Source organism: Protomyctophum parallelum (assembly GCF_964188405.1).
Source record: "Protomyctophum parallelum genome assembly, chromosome: 4".
Classification (NCBI taxonomy): Eukaryota; Metazoa; Chordata; class Actinopteri; order Myctophiformes; family Myctophidae; genus Protomyctophum; species Protomyctophum parallelum.
This window is the reverse complement of record NC_139700.1, coordinates 20,353,881-20,373,801: the sequence shown is the minus strand read 5'-3', so window position 1 is coordinate 20,373,801 and position 19,921 is coordinate 20,353,881. Positions and strand designations below refer to the sequence as shown.

Here is a 19,921-nt window from a genome sequence, read left to right as displayed (position 1 = left end):
ATAGGACTTAAAGGAACAAAGCACCCTTAGTCCCAGTGATGTCAGGGCTCAGAACACTGAAGCCATTCCTTTATCAAAACTATAAATCCACCTTGTGACATTGCCACACATCTGAGCCGCCATGTGTACAGTCAGTTACCCAGACAGCCTTTTAACTGAACCTGCTCCTCACATGCATGTGTTATTAATCACTCTGAGATAGTCTCTGTCACATCTTTCAGGCTGAGCGTTGCCCATCCCCCTCCCGGGGCATTCACAATATGAATGAATATTTGAAGCACAAACATAAATGAATATAAGCCATCAGAACGATCCGGTGGGACTCTAGTCTGGATAGCACTTAACGGAATTCTTAAAGTGGACTGATTTAGGGTCAGCGAAATACACTCACTACAGAGTATTTGCTGTGCTTTGGTCATTCAGGCACAGCAGGCTTTCTGCTGTCCAACTATAACCAAGTGCTATGGGTGGTAAATCATTGAACAATCTACTGTACAAAGATGTCTGAAATCCTGCTTTCCCTCCGGTCATATTAATTATTATTTATGCTGTGAGAAGAAGATTCATACTCAGCTCAAGCAACTCTGAGACAAAGTACTGTCTTAAATAAAAGTCATAGTTTAGACATGACAAAAATGTGACATTTTTGTCTAGTGAGACCAAATGTGATGAACATCTCACCAGACAGAAACATCATGTTTTTAGCATTTAGAGTCATTTTGCGGCAACCACTCAACCGCTGTGTTGTACCTACCTTCTAGTCTGTGAATCTGAATTTACAAGCACATTAAGCATACATTTTTATTGTTTGAGACAATAAAGTTGCCATTTTTATTTCTACCAGATCATTACGTTCAAGATGACATGAACAACTACATAAGCCAGTACTACAGTGAGCCAAGCAGTGGTAAGAACCCGCAGGATTCCTCTCTCCATTCTCACTTTCTACACCGGTGTAACTGTATTCCATCCCTCCCAGTGTACACTTGTATAATATATACTTTTCCCATGCAGATATTGGCATCCCAGATCCAGCTGCATGTGTCATCACCACTGCAGCCATCGACGTGCACCTACCTAACAACCCCAGCCAGCTGCCCTCCACGTTGGTGAGTGCTGACGCAGTGACATCCGGCCGCCTGCATCGGACCGGCAGCTCGGTGAGCGAGGCCTCCACCAACGTGTCACGCTCTAGCTTCAGCGCCCGCCAGCACAGCTTCAGCAGCCACACCCTGGGATCCACCACGGACTGCAGCTCCACGGTGCGAGAGGCCTCCACGTCCACAGACTACAGCGGCCAGCGCTGCTACCCACCGCCCTACAGCAGCCCCCTGGCCCTGGGCTCGCAGGGCACCAGGGGGCATCCCTGTGCCGTGGTGCAAGAACTGCTCTCCTCACTGTCCGAGGACTCCTCTCTCGGCCAGAAGGGTCTTGACCCTGTGAACCTGAAACTGCCCAGCCCCACGGACTCTACTAAGACCAGCCCCGAGCTGGACCACCGGGTCAACATCTATAACAAGAGGAACCAGGAGAGCCGGGCCGGGCTCCACAACAAGCCCATTATCCACATGCAAAGCAATGAGCCTCTGCTTGAGGAAAAGTACAGAATGATGGAGCCAGTGGACACCCCAGTAAACCGCCTTTCAAAGACATAAGACAGGCCTTGAGGAGGGGGCCTCACTCCAATTCTATCCCCTTGTTCTCTGGAGGCCGCTGACATCCTGTTTGTCCGACCACCCCTTAATGCTGTTAGTTGATAAGGAGTCATAAACGGTAAAAGGAAGGTCTGCACATTGTAGCTCTCTAACACGGAGGCGTTTTGATCCCATGCTCGTCTGAAGAAGAGCATCTGCTCAAAATATCATGGTTGGACCAACATGGATGCTCTAATTATCTACACCTAAGAGACCTACTGTACACTGTGTAGCCCTTCCTTTTATCTTTTAGGATTGTTTTCTGTGTGTTCAGCACCTGCCTTCAAATGGTTTGTGGATGTGCGTGACTTTTGTGAACCGTTTGAGTTTAAAGAGTGGAGTGGACACAAGTGTCTTTGCCACAGCAGCACACAAAAGGAGGTCATGAACAGACTGATTTGTTGTCAGGCATTCAATATCTATCAGGAATTCACTTAGGAAAAATAAAAAATAAACGCTTCAGTGAGTACAGTGAAAACATTACAAACAGAAACCAGCAATGGGGCTTCAGCCCAGAATTTTCTGATGACAGGTTTGTGCATAAGAATCTGGCTTTGATGCATTATGCTGGTCACCACTCACCGGGCAGGGGCTGGTGCTTTGTTCCTCTACTACACTTTGTCATTAATGGAGGCACTAGACTGATGATCATTTATTGGAAAACCAACAGCTGCACATCAGTTATCCCAGGCAGATTAATCCTAAATTAAAATTGTATTAAGTTCATCTTGGTCATCAGCCTAGTCTCTCCACACTCACAAAGAACGGTCCTCTTTGACAGGACTGCTGCAGGGTACAATTTGATCTACGGTCAGATGTTGAGCTGTGATCTCAACCTTTCTTATCTTCGTCTTTGTATAATTATCAACGCTAACATTTGTACTTCTGAGTGTCAAAATTCGGCAGATTCAAGCACTGTAGTTTTTATTGTCCAGGTGCCACAGCTAGAGTCTGATCAAACCCAGTGGAGCCAGTTTACACAGGGTCTTCATTTACAATCTACACTACCGTATTTCCCATTTCACACGTTAAATGACAAAGAAAAACATCTACATGTATAGGTTTTTATTTCAAATAGTAATTAAGGTCTAAGGTTTTCGATTTTCACAATTTCATCATTGCGAGTTTGTGTAGGCTGTGTAGGTATTACTGAATGGGTTTGATCGAATTCCAGCCAAATAAAATAATGGATAAGTGGGTACCGTTTTAAAGTGTTGCTCAGAAGGGAAAGTATTATAGCATGAACCTTTGAGATGATTTGCTTTTTAGATATGGCAAACTAATCCTGTTCATTTTAATGTCAACAGGCACTTTGTATAATGACTGTTCAAAAGAAGCAACTAAATACAAGAAGCTAATAAAGAACAAACATGGCAAAATTAAAATAATAATTTGTTTTTAATTCAATAGTTAATCTGAGACTTTCAATGAAAACTCCTGGTTTGAAGTGCTCCACCTGCAGGTTTTACATGAACTGCACGATCAAGCCAAATACATCATGGACTGTATCAAACCCAAAGATGACCATAAAGTTAAAATACCATGTTATGCCGTAATAGATATATCAAATATCCCCAACAGTAACCATTATTCAAAGACAGTGTACAACACATAAAAACGGACAAGATATTGAACTGAGAATGTTCTGTTGCCCGTCAAGGAGAAAGTTGATGAGAACATAAATTATGCCTCCTACGGAACACTTTCAGAAATCCTTTAAGGCAGAGGTTGAAGGAGAGGTCCCTCATTGGTTGCAGTGTAGTTTCCCGAGGTGAGAGTGATGACTGGAAGCATGGTGGAAGATTGCTCCACGTCACTTGCTGAGAGCTGCAGTCATCTCTGGAATAGCCTGAGCAGATGTTAGAGAGGAGAGATATTTCATATAATACAGTGTGCATGTCACAGTTGTGTGACATAAAAACTGCCATAGGCGTCTTCACTATGGCCGTTTTTAGCCCAAGGAATGTTTTTCGTGCAAAACAAATGCTTGGAATGGTTTCAGAATCATGAATAACTCTTAGTTTGACTACTTAATGCAAATTTGAAGATTTTGCCTTATATATAGGTTTTCAATGGTATCCCAATGTTTAACCCCTCAATTTACCATGATCCAAAATTAATATACCGTAATAATCCATTTGTTATTTGGATGATCCTAAGGATCATAAAAAACCTTGAACGATTACAATTGAAATTTTGTTTGGGTCACGCCCCTTTTTAACTTAGATTGACTGGCCTATTATAATTTATTCGTACACAGTCTTGACATAGAATTATTTGTGCACTAGGATTAAACGCATAATGTTGTTCATTGAGGATGAGTTATTTGTAGGGTTTGAACTTGGGGAGCTGTTGACCAAGTCCAAAAAACATCTGGCAGTATCAAATTAGTCACATCCATAGTTGTATGCCAAAACTTATGTCATAATACTGTGTGTTTAAATATTTGGCGTTAATTAAGACATCAGGTATGGTATTCGTATAAGGATAAACACACAACTGCAATGTTCTCAATTAAAGGTAGCAGTTAATGCAAACACACCTATTGTAAATGGCTTTACTACAAACTCAAGCGATTGAAAATCTATATCATTGGTCCCCAGAGACAAGTTGGTCCCAGCCCAGGTATCAATTTTCCCACTGGAGGAAAAAGGAGAAAGCCCATCCATTTTAATCAGCTACGTGAGGAGTGATCACATGTAAGGTGATCACACGGAAGGTCACAACTCCACTGCCACAAGCTATTATTCCTAATCACTTCTACAGAGTTTAGCAGGACACCTGGGCTGCTCATGCACCACTGATGGACTAAATAAAACATGACCGACAGGACACACACATGAAAATATAAGCTCCTAGCCTTTCACCAACGTCGCAGGACTCCAGTGTTGCGAGTGCCAACCAGACACTAGAGGGCAGCTAAGCATGTAAAAGAGTTGGCAACAAGCAGCTGAATATAAACCTGGAAAGTTCCACCCAGCCACTTAGGGCAACAATTGATTACATTTCATAGCTTGTAGGAAGACCTGGGTGGCTCTGCCACTAGCACGCACACACACCTGATTAATTCAGGGACTCAATAATTCAACAGTTGCACATTTCCATTTCTCAACAAACTGTCCCGTCTTGGCAGTGCAGTCAAGTGTTTAGAGCAGTTGAGTTGTGGTGTGTGGATTTGGGTGGTTCTAGCTCAGGAGATGGAGCAGGTCGTCCAATGATCCCTGGGTCGGCGGTTCGAATCCCTGCTCCTGGTGTCCACATTTGTGTGTGAATGTGGCAAGTGAGGACGCTGGCGTCGACTGTTCGCCGCTTCACCTCCCAATGTATGAATGAACCAACCAACCATTGTAAAGCGCTTTTAGCACTTAGAAATGCGCTATAAAAATGCAATTCATTATTGTCTGTTTTGTTAATATGCATTCATGCCACTCCTCTGGCAACGCCAAGTTAAAATTCTTACCTTGAAAAGATCTGCTACCAAGCCAAGGTCAGCCACCTGGAAAATGGGAGCCTCCGGGTCCTTGTTGATAGCAACAATGGTCTAAAAGGAAAAATGTGTTTAGACGTGTTTAGAATATCAAGGAGACTAAGGCTGCCTCAAACTTTTGCTTTAATTACCAAGTGTTTTAATTTACAGTAATTGCCTGTGGCCCTAGGTTTTTGATATTGTAAAAAATAAAAAATAAAATCACACTGTAGGCCTATGCTATGGTGGGTGGGTGTGTGCATGCCTAAGTGAAGAAGGGTAATTTAAACAAGGTTAATGTTGGTGTTGAGCAAAATGAAAAAAATATCTTCATGAAGAAAATGTAAAGGAACTTTTTATGAAAACTAGTGAAAAACTATTTCAGAATATAAAACAACTTAATGGGGTCCATATGACTGTACCTTGCTGTCTTTCATTCCAGCAAGATGTTGAATGGCACCAGAGATACCAACAGCAATGTACAGCTCCTGTGAACAGAACATTTAACAGTGCAACAAACCCAATTATAGTTAGTTTTGAACAGGCACTTCAAAATTCATTCACTTTCATTTCACTTGTACAGGTAATTTTTTGCACAGTGTGCCATAGCTGTGTAGAGCAGAGAGCAGAGAGAACAGAGAGCAGCCTGCTGGTGATAATAAGTGTAATATCTCACAGGGGGAGTGGTGGGGGGGATGGGGGGCACTGGGGCATGAGTCACAGAGGGCAGTGCCCTTTCTGCAGCTCCCCGATTCCAGTGGGAGAACCCATCCCTGGCTCTCAGCTTAATGCACCGCCATATGAATATTTCAGTGCCGTTTTAGCATCACTGCCAAAGTCTCTGAAGAGCGGAGCATCAATTTGTGAACACAAATCTACTGGAGTCTAAACCTAAGTGCATTCACTGCCGGGTTTTACTGACCAGACAAACACCACAGAATCTGCACTGTTCTAAGTATCACTGTAAAAAGCCAGCACTCCGAGTGAGCAATCTGTCAACTAAGCACATACATACAGGATGGTCCTGGTAAGATGCCTATGGGCAGCCAAAGCAAGTCCTCTCAAGAACACACATTTACTACACAATTAACTTAGAAAATGTACCCATTTTCCCCACTCAGAATTAAATTAGCACTGAGGATTTTATTGTGTATTTGAAGGCTGATTGCACCTCTGGAGAGTTATTCAAGGGTGGTAAAGACAACATTGTTCAATGACAACAACAGCAGCCTGAACTTTTGCCTACACACTTCTACGCTGCCAAGCTGTTCCCTATAAGCACTGGCACTGCTCCCCTGGAAGGCTGCTCAGGCATAGCAGCTGACAGCTTCAATTACATTCTAAACAATTGAAAAACTAACAACCCTGTAAACATCACACCAAGTGTGAGGAAGTTAACTAAACAACAGTTCCAGGAATCTGGGTGGGGCAGGGGTAAGGTTCCTAGTGCCCACCACCGTGGAGAGCCGAGACTGGGGTTCAATTCCTCCACGGTGCCTCCCGCTTGGCTGGGTGCTCCAAGACTAAGGTCACATTCTCACCTAATACTTCGGTAGACTCAGATCCGTATGGGCGGGGAAAGGGAATTCTTGCATATTTAATTGGCTGCGGTTTGCCTTCACACTGTCATTCGCAGCAATTGGAAACGCAGCAGGGGGGACCTTTATCAATGTGTTCCGTTCATAAACTATAGCCTACACAGTGAAATCTATGGTGATAAAATTACACTCATAACGATAACGTGCATGTGTCGTGCCGTCTGGGACCCCCCCCCCCCCCCTCTCTCTCTCTCTCTACGCACGCAGCCGCCACACACTGTTCTTTTGGGCATGGAGGCACAGCGCTGCATGAGCGCACTGATATAACTCCCCAGTCCCACACAGTGACAGCACTCCATGTTTACGGCACGCACAGACAGACAGACAGAATATTATGTAGGCTATAATACACTGCAGTGTTTTTATGTGTTTTCTTAAGCAATTGATTAATGTAGCCTACACGTCCTCATTTCGATCAGGGCTTCAGTCTCCTTATTCTACCACGTCTATCCACAGTAACGGGACATCTTTGCGCTGCGTAAAATATGCCTTAACCGTCTCCAACTGTGTTCAGCTCCTCACCCGCCACATTATGTTTGCTTCATTTCCTTTATTTACTGCGGATTGCATTCACACCTGCACCGAATCGTAGTCAAGTGCGATTCGAAGCGAAGCGAAACCCACGTTTTTTGGCGGAGTAAAATGCGGTTATTTGCTGCGCATTAGGATTCGAATGAGCCTTCACACCTGCCAAACGAAGCGCACTTTCTGACAATGCGCAGCAGGATTCGTTTTAATCGCAGCAAAGCTCTCTGGTATGAATGCGACCTAAGTAACACAATTAGACGTGTTCACTAGAAGCTGGCAGGGGTGGGGTCACCGTTGCTGCACTAGCGACACCTACAGGTTGGCCATGGTACCTTGTTCAGCGGGGAAACGAACTGGCTAGCTGGCATTGTACCCTCCAGGTTAAACTACTGACTGTCAGGTGAAAATAAGCAGCTCAGTGATGTTGCTAGGTTTTCAACATAATTGGTCCTGGGACCCACAGGTGGTCATTCAAATGCGTCCCAGAAAAACAAAGCGTACAAAAATCATGTGGGTGTCCAGACTCCGGACCCACAACTGGGGACCACTGTGACACTGTCCTAATGTACATTCTATTATGCACTACTTCTTGGAAAGTAAAAAAAACTCTCAGAATACAGGGTACAATCTAACATACAAAGTACATAGCACAAAAAGATAATTTATACTTCAAAGGAGCACAGATACAATAAATAGGAACTAAAGAACAACAGCCCTATGTGAAAGAGGGGAGGAGAATGTAGACGGAACAAAGATTAGTTTAAAGGTATATTCAGTGATTTCACTCAAAAAACCTTAGGTTTCGTTTTTGGCTGTGGGACCCAGCCTTTCGTCCAATCAGGATAGAGAGTCAAAAACGAAACCTAAGGTTTTTTGACCCCCAGGGGTTAACTGGGGACAGGGAGGAACTCTTTATATGGCCAGCACACTCTATAGTAGGGAGGATTATCACAACAAAACAAAAAAATAAGTGATATTTGAATTAAGTGAAATCACTGAATATACCTTTAAGAAAAGCAGATGTTTGCGCAAATATTTTTTGGTTTCGCACGGAAAATAACAATCTGAAAACAAGATGTCAGTCACACGTTATCACCGGAACGAGCCGCGCACCAAAACGAGATTTGCGCAGAACACACAACTTCAAATTCTCTAGAAGGTATTCCTCACAAAAAAGTAAGTAAAATGCCTGTGATCAAGAACATGTCTAGAACATGTACATTTATTATTGTGAAAGATATCCCCAAATGTAAATTATTAATTTATTATTAATAATAATGATTATTAATTTGCATAGAATTTGCATAAAACATTTAAAAAAAAACATTTTCCTGGATGCAGGGCTAGCAGCATCACTGCGTCCTGCATGCAGACTCCATGTGTAGCAGACGATTATGTTTGTTTACACTACAGCCTCCCCAAGACCAAACAGTAGGAATAGGCAATAGGGATAGGGAGGGGGACTTGTCATAACTAAAATAGAAGTACGTTTAAAAGCTTAATAAATAATTTAAAAAACAACAGTTCCACTCTCAATGTTATCATTTCTAATTACAAAGGCAATACATTATATCTAAAATCTGATTTTAGGTGGCATTCAGAATCACAAATATTCACAATGGTACAGGATGAAATAAAAGAAGAATTATTGAAATTCCAATCAAATGTATCACTCATTCTAAACCTAAATTCAAAGCGATTGTTAAAACATTTGGAAAATTCAATTCAGACAGGCCGGCCTGGTGTGAAGCACCGAGTAGCAGATACCCACTGGAGTCTGCTTTAATGGATGGGCTAAATCATTTAGGCCCTAAATGTGCCATCAACTACATTTCATAGGGCCTAATGTGTGGATAATCACAGCTGGGATATCCCAGCTGGACAGGATAATGGCAAGTTAACCTTTTTAGAAAGGCCAAAGGATCCATCCTAATCCTACTGAATTTCAGGAATGCTGAATGCAAAGGAAAGTAACAGGCATTTGCAATTTGCATGCCATTGACGCAAACTAATGCACTGATAAAGGTTCTGCTTATCATATTAGAAAAGGCACAATTGAGTTCCAGTCTTGTGTGCCTTTTAACCACTTCAACCCTATATACCATGTTGTATGTATGCAATATAGCAGGTATATAAGATCGCAACACGTCAAGCTACTATGAGCTGTTACTGTATGTAGATCTGCTATTTTTGTTCACCCATGAGGACATAACTAGTAAAGGGAGTCAGGGATGTTAGGGTTCATGTCACGTGGTTAACATATTTTGCACAATTCTCACGGTTTCATCCCTGCTGTTCAAATACTCTGAACTGACAGTATAACAGGCATTGAGCGGAATCACTTACAGGCGCTACAATCTTGCCCGTCTGTCCAACCTGCAAGTCATTTGGGACATAACCAGCATCCACAGCAGCTCTGGAAGCACCAACTGTGGGGAGGAATATTACATCATATAAAATTAAAATACATAAATGCAAACACATTGATCATGCAAGAGACAAAATGATCATAAACCATCCACAACTAACCTGCAGCGTTCATTTTGTCAGCAAGGTCATAGAGAAGCTTGAAGTTGTCTCCACTCTTCAATCCCCTTCCTGCAACGAGATATAATTAGCCAAATTTAAATACAAACGGAAATAAAACCAGTTAATTCAATGATATAATGAAGCCCAAAATGTCTTGGAACAGCTGAGCTGTAACTATTGATAATTGAGGTAAGGAGATGCTAAAAGAAATCATGCAGAATCCTTTGAATAATTCTAGATTTACAGAATGCTGGACATGAAAAACAACAACAAAACTCCACTGTACATAACGTCTATCTTCATGTATCTGCTAAAATATATTATATTTTTAAGCTGTTGCTCCTTGCCATCATCTCCTCTCACCAGTAAAAATGTTTTAATATAACCAGATCAATGTACAAGCAATCTTCACATAAGTCACAGGCACAATAACATCATAGAGCCATTACATACCATCTGATTAAACACATGCTTCCATATGATTAAGACATGCCTTTTGCTCCTCATTGGGACTACAATATTATTTTTTTATAATTTATATTTTTTGTCCCACGATTTTGTAACCCATTTTTCACCCCTGTGTCAATCATCCTGTGATGTGATCCTGGGCTCTACACACCCTCCGCCAACCTAGGGAGAGCAACGGACTTAACTCATGCTTCCTTCATGCTTGAGTGTCCAAGTTGCTCCTTTACACCTGACAGGGGGGAGTTTCCCTGGTTGGACGTAGCGCGTGGAAGGAGCACGTTATTCCAACAAGTTCCTTTCCCCTCCATCAGGCGTCCCGGCTGGCCAGGGGGAGGCAGTTTAGAGACCAGGATTACTGCATGTTTTTGTGAGGGTACCTACCCTAGGGGACACGGGGAGAACATGCAAACTCCACACAGAAAGGCCCTTTCGCCAACCCCGCCTCGGGTATGGGCACTGATGACGCGGAGGAGGAAACACGCCGCCAGCACCCACAGCGCCCCGAGTGGGAATCGAACCCAGGACCTTCTAGCTGTGAGGCGACAGCACTACCAACTGTGGACTACAATATTAAACAAAATCATCTGCATCATCATTTTAGCCATATTCATGTAGGCCTACTCCAATTTATACCATAATTTGTCATTAACACCTAGAACGCCCAGGGGTATTTAGGACCATTAAATCAGAGCGCCCAGTGATTTCTTTTTGCGTTTTTTTGCCTTTATTGATCGGGTACAGTAATTAGACAGGAAACCCGCGGCACGCCGTCCGGCTGGCTTGGCAGCCTAGGTGAGCTAACCGTCCGGGCCAAGCCTAAAACATAATCTTTGCTTAGAATTGGACAGAATGATTTAGACCAAGAGTTATTCACGTTTTAAGATTTTTGATCTTATCGGCTAAAATGGGGAGGGAACATTTTCGAAAATAACATCAAATGTTGCGCAACAGACACTCCCAGCCTGTGGAGTGATGGAATCTATACATCTCCGTCCTTTTATTAATCTCCGTCCTGAGCGCTGGGCGTTACTATTTGACGGAGAACTTAGTTTATGCCACTCAGGGTGTTAAAGGGAAAATAGGTGGCGGCCTGGCCCGTGGCTCAGCAGTCCAGGTACCTTGGCCGGTAGTCAAAGTCTGGCAGTGTGCCGCGGGTTCGACTCCCGATCCCGACCGCCTTTACTGCCTGTCAGTAAAGGCGGTCTCCCCATTTCCCGTCAGCCTACTGTCTGTCCCTCCATAAAATATATAAAATAAAGGTGAAAGCCAAAAAGAAGAAAGAAAAAAAGAAAAAAGGTAAAAGAAGTGGTATGAAAATAACACATTTGTACCTCCAGACACTACTATCTTTGCACTGGTCAGATCTGGGCGGTCACTCTTGCTCAGGGTGGCTTCCAGCCACTCAGACACTCCAACAGCTGAAGTTGCAGCCACTGTGGCCAAGGAATAGTAACAATTATCACATAATCAATAACCAATAACCACTGGGGGGTACTGTGAGTACTAGGAGTACTAACGTTCTAGATCACTAGCACAGGATTCATAACCTCCACACCATGCCCGGTGTAATGGCCACCCATTACACTGCGGGTGCAATGTAGGCCGTCTATGTCCTGTCTATGCCTATGAAGGGTGATTACTCACAGAGCTGTTACAGTTTTTGGCGTAGGAGGAATGCAGTAACATTTTCACATTTTCCACAGAAATACATGGTATTTTTCCTATGTTATTGATGTTATAAAATGTACCTTCTTCTGATGTGGCACTGCCTCCTTCCATGACAGCGGCCTCAAAGGATGTCCCTCTGACGGTGAACACTTTCACAGACTCATTACATTTCACAGTGCTGAGAGCATTCCCTGTAAGACACAATCAGACAGACATGACTGTTTAACGATGTCATGAGAGGTCATCTGCAAGGCCTTGTCACTACCAATAATCCTACTGTAGTCTGTGGTTATCGATATTCACTGGCAAAGAAATCAAAGTGGTGCTACAGTACAGGTTCCTACAGTGTGATAGGCATGTGCATGAGAAAAGCACATAATTACAAATTCCTTGAAAGCTGAGCCAAATGGTCAAATTATCAAAGGGCACAATTTACCATTAAATTGCTTCATACTTTGTCAGTGTAAAACAAACCCAATTAAAAGGCTTCAGTTGTCCCATTTTTAATTGAAACATTAAGAAGAGTTACCAGCATAGATGGTTCTGACAAACGTGTCTGGAGACTTGATCTCGATGATATCTGAAATTGGGGCAACATCCAACTTGGCAGCCACTCTTGGGAGCAGGTTCTACAGAATGAGTCAGCAATAGCGTCAGCAATAACAATGTGCTTGTAATGAAAGAGTTATGATGAAAATGGATGATCCAGTGTGGCGACCCAAATGAGAATTAGGCAAAAGAAGAGGAGTTTTGTGAATTTTTAGAACAGTTAAGACAATGCTGCTTGAAATGTTTTCAAAGCAAGTGTATTCCAGAAAATTAAAAAGATGGTTAACACACTCTCCGATTAAGTGACTTTTAACTTTAACAACCAGTACCGTTTCTCATCATCTCCCTAGTTAGACGTTTCCCTCATTAGGCCAGTCAATCTAAGCTAGAAAGTGTGTGACCCAAAATAGGTTTTTTTAATGATCCTTAGGGTCATCCAAATAAATAATTGAAATAATTAGTAGATCATGGAAAATTCAGGGGTTGAAAGTTGGGGTACCATTAACAACCTATATAAGGCAAAAATTACATTTGGCCACAAAAGATCACAGGATCTATTGAATGTGAAGGGGGAGGTGACAAATTGACATTGAGCCTACGACACACACACAGTATGGCATTTCCCTAGTATCTCCCTTCACATTCAGTAGATCCCGTGATCTTTTGTGGCCAAATTAAATTTCCTTTGTCTAGTAGGACTATGGTAAATAAAATAAAATAAGAAATCGCCGTAAAATATATTACATATTATTTAGCCCCATGTTCGAATGCCCCCGCCCCTGTCAAAAATAGCTAAAATCGCTAAAATGAAAGCAAATGAAAAAATATATATACTAATCATCTTTTACTTTCTCGAATAACAACCTAAAACATGAAGCTTGTTTGAAAAACGTTGTCCTTTAAGTAGCATGTGACATTTCAAACTAGGGGTTTTTCATGATTCTGAATCTATTGCAAGCATTAGTTTTGCACAGAAAACACTCCTTGGGCTAGAAACGGCCATAGCCATCATCACAAATGTGATGAGGTCATCACATTTGGTGGTGGCTATGGCCAAATTTAGACCAAGGAGTGTCTTTCGTGCAAACTAATTCTTCACTAATGCTTGGAATGGGTTCAGAATCATGAAAAGCCTGTAGTTTGACACATCGTATGCAACTTAAAGCATAATGAAAATTTGAAAACGTTGACTTATATACAGTAGGTTGCCAATATATATATATATATATATATTTATATGTTGGTACCCCAACTTTCAACCCCTGAATTTACCATGATCAACTAATTATTTCATTGACAATTTTAATGTTATTTGGATGACCCTAACTTTCCTAAGGATCATAAAAAATACTTAACGATACAATTTCCTTTGGTTCAAACCTTAGATTGACTGGCCTATCATGTAAGAGCAACAAAAACATACTAAATAATTAATTGAATAGACAGGACCACAACGGAAACAAGACCTTGGTCTTTTTGCGTTATAATTTTAACAATCGTAGTAAATCGTACCTCTGTACTAATTGTAAACTGTTAATAAAGTATTTGATCAATCAAAAAACAGTACAGACAACATACTATAGTACATGCTGAGTTAGGTTCCCCAAGAGATTAAAAAAAGGGAAAAAATCAAGTAATGTTACAATGTATTGGTTCAGCCAATCATTACCTTTCCAAAGGCAGATGCTCCAGCACAGATGTGGGTGAAGTTGAATTGCTTCTGTGTTGCCAGGATAAGTGGAGTCAGCTCCTCTGCACAAGAAAAGGGAAAATATTCTATGACTCAGCCTTACAGGAGCGCAAGACCAACATATTTTCCGAAACATGATTCTGTAATGCCACATACCTGGCAGACCACCTTTATATGCATCATTTTGAGCCACCAGAACTTTGCTCACACCTGGTACTTTACTAATATCCTCCACCACCTGAGAAGAGACAACATGTTTCAATCCAGCTTTAGCTCTCAAAAAACTAGGTTGCAATTAAAGGAGAATTCCGGACTAGCCGTTTTTTATAACCGTTAAACCCACTGCGCACCCTCAGAGCTGCGGTGAGCTCGGGATGGAGTTATGAAAATGTTCACCTGTACCACTCGTTCTTGGATATAGTTACAACAAATTAAGGTAATCCACCTTATGATAGACAAAACAAAACCTACATCATCACAAACCTGGTGTGGCTTGGACAAAGTCAAATATAATCTACCTTTGCACAATCTGTTCCAGCAACCAAGCAACACACGTCTCCTCCAAGCTTATTGGCTGCAGTTATGGCATTGAGCGTAATGGGCGTCAGAACGCCATTGTTGTGCTCTGCGACCACCAAGGTACTTTGAAACCTCTGGAGGAGGCCAGTCTATTGGGAAGAATGGCAGACAGTTAGTACATGATTCTTTTCAATAGAAAATACATTTTCAGCTAGATTCAATATGTTTTTATTTATTTTTAATCACCAGTCAATTATATTGTACTAGTCCTTACCCGTTCTGAATATATGAACAGCAAATGATGTTCAGTGTGGGTAATGTGATGTAATAGATCACTTTACTGATAGGGGGGAATTGTTTACAGATGGTCTTGGGAACTTGGGTTGGGCACAAAAGAAGGCTAGTTTCTTTTGCAAGAAAATGCTGCAGTACAAATGTACAATCATAAGTACACCATTGATGTGTGATGTAAATGTGGTGGTGATATTCTGCCCAGAATGTGTCGTTCATGAGCTACTGAGCCAGCGTTGGTCATTGCATCCGTCTATGTATTTTTGTCATTGTGTTGTTCCGACGGCACGGGATCCGTCTTCCCCGGATTATAGTATTCATATGTTATGATCCAACAGATACAAAGTGCACAGTATTGTAACCGTTGCCAAGGCAATGTCCCGTCCGGGTGGAGTAAAAGTTAAACCCTGTTGTTGTTGCGTGCTAACGTGAGGCTGTCCGTGCGTTGTGGCGTTGTGAGGAGGTGCTTTGCTCTATGCGGATGGACAGACACACACACACACACACACACACACACAGCGGTTGTTGAATTTAATAATGATAGCATTCTACATTGAATGTAAACTTAAAAGGGATAGTTCCGATTTCTTTTTACTTAAGCTGTATGAAATACGTGACATTAATATAGTGGTTGCAACTGTATTCATTGATTTTCCGAGTCCCGGCGTGGTGGGAGTTCTGCTCTGGTTTTGGTGAAATATTAAGTAGTTCCGGTCGTTTTATGGGGGGCACAGGGGGCCACGCATTAAAAGTAAATTAATCCACAAAACTAACAATTTGTATTGTTGACCTATTTCTAAAATATTAGTGCAACTTTCGTTCATTTTTACCCCTCTGTCACACGGAACTATGTTTTTTGTGTCCATATCACTAGGCCCAAAGAATAGTACCATGTGATAGAGGGGTCAAAGTTGAACAAAGGTTGTGCTAATATTTTATAAATAGGTCAACAATACAATACAAAACGCTAGTTTTGTGAATTAATTTACTTTTACTGCACGGCCCCAGTGGCAGTGCCCCCCAAAAAATGAAGGGAACTACTTAATATTCACCAAAACCAGAGCAGAACTCCCACCACAGGACTCGGGCAATCAATTAATACAGTTGCAACCACTAGATTAATGGCAAGTATTTCATACAACTTAAGTTAAAAAAATCTGAACTATCTATCCCTTTAAATTTAGAGTCTGGTCCAGATAACGGTTTGCCCAAAATATCAGCCATTTGACTTTTTTTTGACAAAATATAAAGTTCCATTTGTGTTCATTATTGATATCAATGAAAACGTTGTTGATTTTTATTCATTTTATTTGCTTAGAAGTTTCTATGTTCTCACATAGAAACTTAAATCAAATCTACGTTTTTTAAATTGATTAGAATATGCTTTGCAGGCCCAGGCCGTAGCGTAACGGTCTGGGCACCGGACTGGTAATCCAGTCGCAGTGTGCCGCGGGTTCGACTCCCGGACCCGACACGGTCTTTACTGCATGTCATCCCCCCATCTCTCTCCCGTTTCCTGTCAGCCTACTGTCTGTCCCTTCAAAAATAAATAAAAGGCGTAAGCCGCAAAAAAATATCTTTAAAAAAAAAAAAGAATATGCTTTGCACTATTTGACAAAATATTGGTAGTTATGGTCTCGGACTCTACATAATCAGGATCCAACATTGGACCCAAACATATGGCACCGGTTTTGGTGTACGAAGACAATGATGAGGGAGGAATTGATTTGGAAAACTTACACAACCAATCTATTCAGTGCAAATACCACAGCCCAGTTTATGCAACCTCTTTAACAACCTCATCGGTCCTGTCAAGTTAAAGCAGGTTGATTCCAGCCATATCTGAACAATTTTCAGTCTGAGCAGCATAGGGCTGGTTGCTAGTACTTGGAGGTCACCGACTCAAATACTGTCAGTGAAAAATGAACACAAATGTCAACTGACTGAAGTGTCATGGTCGAAATAAGTTGGCAGTGCAACACCATTGTTCACTGGCGGATCAATTACCAACATATATATTTTATTATTACTGACAAATTGACAATGGCAATTTGTAGTTCTCTTAGCTATGCTAACACCCCCAGCTAACGGGGGGAAATAATGAGCAATATATTGTTGCCTCTGTCAGCTACTAAAACAAATGATTGATGTATGAGTGACAGATGACAGATGCTGTCATTGCTGTGACATACATTCATTTATAACCCTCCTGGTTGACTAGAACCAGGCAAGTAGGCAACCAGTGCACCTGGCAGAGAAAGTCACCAAGCTGCTGCTAGCATGATAGTTTTATAGCAGCTGAATGTGGAAACACAGGGATCAGTTAACCGACGTATGGGATAATTGAATGATGTAACAACGTAAACGAAATAAAACAAGCCTCCATCACTCCATGTGCTGTAAATACACTTACCAACTGTTTGAACGCGTTTTTGCTGATAGCTCTGTGCATCCTGGCTGCAGTGTTGTTGTCCTCCAGACAGAGATGTTGCGTACGACCGTACGTAGGCTACGCTGCTGGGAGAAGACTGTGGCACTGTGCTAAAGGTTAGCTCAGCTCATCTCGCGAGATCAACTCAGAATAAACATAACACAGTACACGCACTTCCGTTGAAGTCACATGCAAGGGTCACACATGGGGGTCACAGGTACCCTACTACCCTGGTATGGTAAGGTTTTTTAAATTTAAAATGTACAAATTGGATATTATTATAGGCTATAATACAAAGGGACCCCAATGGAAACAAGCTTTATTGGATTTAAATCCTATAGTAGACGGTAGACCATGCATCGAACTGTATATAACCTACTTTCCTGCATGCTTTTACAATCAATCAATCAATCAATCAAATCATTTTTTTAAACTGTGTGTGTGCGTGCGCGTGTGTGCGCGCGCGTGTTAGCCTTGGATCAAGACATCAGATCAGATCATATGCAAATAATCAAAATAAAATAAAAAATACATCTATGATAATGATAGTCTTGAAGTGTATGTTACGACGGTGTTGCGCGACCGATGGTGGTGTGTGTGTGTGTGTGTGTGTGTGTGTGTGTGTGTGTGTGTGTGTGTGTGTGTGTGTGTGTGTGTGTGTGTGTGTGTGTGTGTGTGTGTGTGTGTGTGTGTGTGTGTGTGTGACAAGTGTCGATGTGTGTGTGTGTGTGTGTGGGGGGGGGGGGGGGGAATCACGTTGCCCACGTGATGCTTTAAATCACAATTGTGGGTAATTGCTTTCATGCAAGCATGGAATTATGTCGATGTAAAAATGATAACGTTATTAAAAACATGATAGGAAGGGAATGACGGATTGGTGTATATATATATTGTTTGGTTAAATATACACAGCCTAAACAAACACAAAGGTGCATGTTTTTCCCATATTGAAAATAAAATGTTGCGTGTCACTATCTATTCTGCTGTAAAAACCTAGAATATGCTATTGAAAAGTACCTTGCCCACCGCCGACTAAATAAATCAATTCCTATACAGACTTGCAGTTGCATGAACTCTATATTTCACAACATGGACCTGCTGATCAACATATATATGTATAGACCTTATTCATACTGATCAACCGAAATAACTATGATTTTACCAATTACAATAAGCTATAGTGACAGTCCATAACCGAGCCTAAACGTTTCCTTCATTCATGTCTGCTATTGAAGACTGCATAGGCCTGTCTATATGTCCATGATGTCCCACATGTCTTATAGACTATTTGATTTGCATAGGCTATTTATAAAATGTATATACGAAAGACATGGAAGAGTTGTGGGCAGTATGTGACGTTTATTGGCCAGATGAGAACTATATAGCCCTTTTATATTCAACACATTTATTAGACTAAACCATAATTTAAAATAGAATTTTACTTTAGCATCGGAAAATTAGATGAAGCGCTAAAGAAGAGATTGATTACTTTTAATTAACCTAAAAATCATATATTATGCTGTATGCTGATGAATGAGGCAGCAATGGTTGCAACTTCTGGTTCAAAATGGGTCACTTAGTTGTAAAGTTATACTCTGCCATAAATCTGCAGTCTGCATAGACAAATAAGCTCGCTATGATGGTGCTTCTGCTTGTTGTGACTTGCTTAAGATATTAAATTAACGTCCAAAATCTGAAAAAGGCGCAGTTTTATCAATGAAATAACATTGTTGTTGCTTGTTGAAATTTCTGACTTTGATCCAACTATACCAACAATCACTAAATGATCATTTTTTATTCCGTGAAGAAAAAAATAATACAAATACATGCCTACACGAATAGTCTATCTATTTAAGTGAATTAATATTGATCACTTCAAAATGCTATTTGAGCAGAACATTAAAGCATAATTAAACATTTATAGCTAATATTTTGCCCTCCTCTTCATTCTCTCTAATGGACAGTATAGCTCTGGTCCATAGCTCTATAGAAAGGGCATGCTATGGACCAGAGCTATAGGGGAACAGAAGGATATAATATGAAGAAGATAGGCCTACTTAGGTAAACACGTTTTCTGTAAAGAACCATTTAATTTACATTAATTTAAGTCACTTGTGAACTGCAGCCTCACTCCCAATCTTCCGTCGTAGGCTGAAAACCCACCTTTTCAGACTCCATCATGGCCCGTAGCACTTGCCCTAGCCCCTTACATAGCACTTTATGTAGACTTATCTTTCGACTTATAGCAGGTTAGACAGCACTAATTGCATTTGATGTAGTCATAGCACTTACTACATAATAGTATAGTGTTTATAGCACTTAGTACATAATAGTAGGCTATAGTGTTTGCAGTTTATATAAATAGTTTCATTATAGATACTCCACTGTTACGTTCTTATATCTTACGCATGTTTCATGATAACTACTTTTTATGTATGTTTTGCCATGCTTTTTGTTATTGCTTAATGTAAATTGCTCTGTATTAAGAGC

The 19,921-nt window shown here is 41.2% G+C and overlaps 2 protein-coding genes across 2 annotated transcripts in view; one reads left to right on the top strand and one right to left on the bottom strand.

The window, feature by feature from the left end:
• tmem266 (transmembrane protein 266) overlaps positions 1 to 1,797 on the top strand; it is a gene marked incomplete at its 5' end in the record, with an annotated part of 78,353 nt that extends 76,556 nt beyond the window's left edge. Inside the window, 2 exons of the mRNA XM_083762717.1 lie at positions 845 to 907; positions 1,015 to 1,797. Of these exons, the coding sequence (XP_083618843.1) occupies positions 845 to 907; positions 1,015 to 1,655 (704 nt within the window). The 3' untranslated portion in view covers positions 1,656 to 1,797. The remainder of the gene's footprint in view (positions 1 to 844; positions 908 to 1,014) is intronic.
• A 1,283-nt stretch (positions 1,798 to 3,080) lies between these two features.
• Positions 3,081 to 17,531, bottom strand: etfa (electron transfer flavoprotein subunit alpha). Its single transcript, XM_083763650.1, has 12 exons — positions 17,414 to 17,531; positions 14,709 to 14,858; positions 14,347 to 14,428; positions 14,170 to 14,252; positions 12,481 to 12,580; positions 12,032 to 12,142; positions 11,615 to 11,716; positions 9,816 to 9,884; positions 9,633 to 9,715; positions 5,583 to 5,648; positions 5,155 to 5,235; positions 3,081 to 3,543 (listed from the first exon to the last, which is right to left on the bottom strand). Exons 1-12 carry the CDS (start codon positions 17,450 to 17,452, stop codon positions 3,508 to 3,510), a joined length of 1,002 nt encoding a protein of 333 aa, XP_083619776.1. The 5' UTR covers positions 17,453 to 17,531; the 3' UTR covers positions 3,081 to 3,507.
• Between the last annotated feature and the right edge of the window lie 2,390 nt (positions 17,532 to 19,921).

What these genes read in the sequence shown, in the direction of transcription:
- etfa (XM_083763650.1), bottom strand. Translation starts at nt 17,452, where the DNA reads ATGCACAGAGCTATCAGCAAAAACGCGTTCAAACAGTTG. An exon ending in GAGCATCTGCCTTTGGAAAG is followed by an intron (nt 12,581 to 14,169) that starts GTAATGATTGGC and finishes CTCATTCTGTAG; the next exon opens with AACCTGCTCCCAAGAGTGGC. An exon ending in CTGGAATGAAAGACAGCAAG is followed by an intron (nt 5,236 to 5,582) that starts GTACAGTCATAT and finishes TTTTCCTTTTAG; the next exon opens with ACCATTGTTGCTATCAACAA.